Source organism: Tachyglossus aculeatus, unplaced genomic scaffold (assembly GCF_015852505.1).
Source record: "Tachyglossus aculeatus isolate mTacAcu1 unplaced genomic scaffold, mTacAcu1.pri scaffold_129_arrow_ctg1, whole genome shotgun sequence".
Lineage (NCBI taxonomy): Eukaryota > Metazoa > Chordata > Mammalia > Monotremata > Tachyglossidae > Tachyglossus > Tachyglossus aculeatus.
The window spans coordinates 220,321-223,971 of record NW_024044857.1 but is presented as its reverse complement, the minus strand read 5'-3'; the positions used below and the strand labels follow the sequence as shown (position 1 = coordinate 223,971).

The window sequence follows — 3,651 nt, the reverse complement described above, 5'->3', positions numbered from 1 at the left end:
TTTTACAAATGAGGTAACTGAGGCACAGAGAAGTGAAGTGACTTGCCCCAGGTCACATGACAGAAAAGTAGCAGAACTGGGGTTAGAACCCCCGACCTGTGAATCCCAAGACCGTGCTCTGGATGGATGGATGGTTAGATGAATGGTTGGAAGGATGGACGGATGGACGAAGGAAAGATGGATTGATGAGAGAGGATGGATTTCACAAGACAGAGGAAGCTGCAGTCATCCTTTCTTCCCTTCTCCTATACCACTTCCCATTTTCCAACTTTCATTCTCACCCCGAGTCCTACTAAAGAGAATAGCATCACATTTTCATTGTCATTACTAATAATGATACCATTATCTTATTAATCGTATCGTATTAAAAGGTCACGTGCCTAAATTTTTCCACTTGTTTCAGTAGAAACAAAAGAATCAGTTCAGACACAATTCCTGTCTCACAGGGGCTCAGAGTGCAAGAGGAAGAGATCCTAGGGATGTCACTGCCCCTAGGTCACAAAGCAAGCCAGCAGCAGAGCTGACACCAGAACTCAAGTCTCAATCAACTAATCAGTCATTCATATTTCTTGAACACTTACTCTGAAACAGCACTGTACTAAGCTCTTGGAAAAGTTCAATATAACAGAATTGGTAGGCACGTTCCCTGCCCACAATGAGCTAACAGTCTAGAGTGATTCCCATTCCTTTAGGCCATGATGAAATTTTTTTAAAAATTATTGTATTTGTTAAGCACTTGCTATGTACCAAGCACTGTTCTAAGCACTGGGGTAGATACAAGGTAACGAGGTTGTCCCAAGTGGGGTTCACAGTCTTAATCCCCATTTTACAGATGAGGTAACTAAAGCACTAAGAAGTTAAGTGGCTCTCCCAAGGTTACACAGAAGACAAGTGGCAGACCAGGAATTAGAACCACCCCAAAACTGGACTTACTGTACTAAGCACTTTGGAGAGTTCAGTATAAGAGAGTTGTTAACTGTTAACAACACATTCCCTGCTTACAGTGACTTTACAGACAACAGGGTCTCCCCTTCCTTTCCGCCATGATGCCTCTCCAAAACTGGATTGTCAGTCCTACTTCAGTCTCAGCTGCCTCCCTCCCAGACTTTTACAATTCATCAACGTCCAGCGTTTTCTGTTAACGCTGTAGGACAAGTAAGTATCTGACTAGGTTCCATGGCAATTCCTCGGTTAAGTTTTGGTGTGAGATTGTTTGCACAAGGAAGGAGACATTTTGTCCCAGAGCGGAGGCTGGTTGAGTGACCCTTTTAGGATCGTGCCCAGGGCGGCCTTCACGTCTCTGTTCCTCAGGCTGTAGATGAGGGGATTCAGGGCGGGGGTCACCACGGTGTAAAACACAGACACTAGCAGGTCCAGTATTGAGGGGGAATGTGAGGGTGGCTTCAAGTAAGCACAGAAAGAAGTCATGACAAAGAGAGTGACAACGACGAGGTGAGGCAGGCAGGTGGAGAAGGCTTTGGCCCGGCCCTCAGCAGCCGGCATCCTCAACACGGCCTGGAAGATGCGCACATACGAGACGATGATGAGAATGAAGCAGACGACGCCTAACGCTGCCCCGGCGGTGATGCTCACGTCGACAGTGATGTGTTGTTCAGAGCAAGTGATCTTCAGCAGGGAGCGGATGTCACAGAAAAACTGCTGGACGACGTTGGATCCGCAGAAGGACAAAGAGAAGGTCGAAGCTGAAAGCAAGACTCCGAACAGGCCCCCACTGAGCCACGAGGCAACCGCCATCTTCCCACAGACCACTCTGTTCATGACGACCTCATAGCGCAGGGGGAGGCAGATGGCGGCATAGCGGTCATAGGACATCACCGTGAGGACAAAATATTCTGCACTTGCAAAGAAAACCACCAAGAAGACTTGTGTGACACAGCCCAGAAAGGAGATGGATCTGCAGTCGGTCAGGGAGTTATGGACGGATTTAGGGATGGTGACGGAGATGTAACAGAGGTCGAGGACAGACAGGTTCCTGAGGAAGAAGTACATGGGGGTGTGGAGGCGCCGGTCGAGAGTGGTGATGGAGACAATGAGGAAATTCCCCATCAAGGCTGCCAGGTAGACCAGGAGGAACAGCGCGGCGTGGACCAGCTGCAGCTCCCGGACCTCCGAGAAACCCAGCAGGAGGAATTTCCTCACCGTGGAGACATTGGGCATTTTGGGGAGGCAGCATTGACTTTCTGCAGTGGATGAGGGAACAGCCAAAGTTAGATTCCATTGATGGGATGAGTGAAGAAACTGACAAGACATGTGCTATTGATTCTATGGAAAGGAGACAGTTATTGAATTCAAAATGATCTTTGAGTTTCATATCCAGCAGTTATAAAGAAAGATCCCGATTATCACATTATTTTAGTCTATTTAAAGGGAAATCCTGAGGTTGTCTCCCCTCTGCCAACCCAAAAAAGTTGGTAGACACATTCCCTGCTCACATCGAGTTTACAGTCTGGAGGGATGTCTTCTATCTTCGCCTTCAACCCTCCCCAATGCCTGAACTTATTTGCTGCTTTCACTACCCAATACTTTGTGTGCACACATGTACACACACAAACACACACAGCTTCTAGCACAGGGAACCTGATTGCAGCAGCTTCAGTAAAGTGGAAAATGAATTCGTTCTGTAATATTTATTAATCACTTACTATATGCAGAGCACTGTACTAAATGCTGGGGAGAGTACAATAGAACGATACACAGATATAAAAGCCCACAACGAACTTACGGTCTACAGAAATAAAGGGATGTATTTGGGTTGACTTCAATGAATGCCTCATCACTGGCTTCAGTGCCATCCACCTGTTCTAACTCTCCTTATTATCCACTTTCTTCAACCAACCCTCCAAAAAGAACCTTCTTACCGTGATTCACTTTCGACACTTCCTCCTCCCACCTCTGGCTCCCACCCTTCCTTTGGCCTGGTAATCCACCCTTTTCAATTCCCCAGCCCAAAGATATCCCACCCTCAAAAACCCTCTGCAATTCCACTTTCTCAAGGAGGATTTAGCTAATTCACTTCTGTCCACCATCTATCAGAGACCATCTCCAGAGTTAATGCATCCGGAGACCCTCAGGATATTGCTGCTGAAGGTAACGTTCATTACTCTAGTCTGTAAGCTCCTTGAGGAAACATGTCTACAAACTCATTTATATTGTATTCCTCCAAGCATTTAGTACAGTGCTCTGCACACAGTAAGTGCTCAATAAATATCTCCGATTGGTTGATTGATTAATGTCTGCTTCCCCCCTAGACGGTGAGGTCCTTGTGGGCAGGGAACAAATCTACCAACTCTTTAATAGGAAATTCTCCTCAGCACTCAGTTTAGTGCTTTGCACACATTAAGCACTCAAAAAATAGGATTAAAAATCACTAATAATAATAATAATGATCGTATTTGTTAAGCGCTTAGTTTGTGGCAAGCACTGTTCTATGTACTGGGGGAGATAGAAAGTAATTAGATTGTCCCACCTGGGGCTCACTGTCTTAATCCCCATTTTATAGATGAGGTAACAGAGGCTGAGAGAAGTGAAATGACTTGCCCGAAGTCACACAGCTGACAGGGGGTGGAGCCAGGATTAGGACCCAAGACTTCTCACTCCCATGCCCCTGCTCCATCCACTAAACCAGTCTGC

General features: G+C 46.3%; 1 protein-coding gene across 1 annotated transcript in view; it reads right to left on the bottom strand.

Annotated features, from left to right (window-relative positions):
• The window catches only part of LOC119922863 (olfactory receptor 14A16-like), a 14,771-nt gene extending 12,593 nt beyond the window's left edge, over positions 1 to 2,178 (bottom strand). Inside the window, exon 1 of the mRNA XM_038742469.1 lies at positions 1,270 to 2,178. Coding sequence (XP_038598397.1) covers positions 1,270 to 2,178 — 909 coding nt within the window. The remainder of the gene's footprint in view (positions 1 to 1,269) is intronic.
• Positions 2,179 to 3,651: the final 1,473 nt, after the last annotated feature.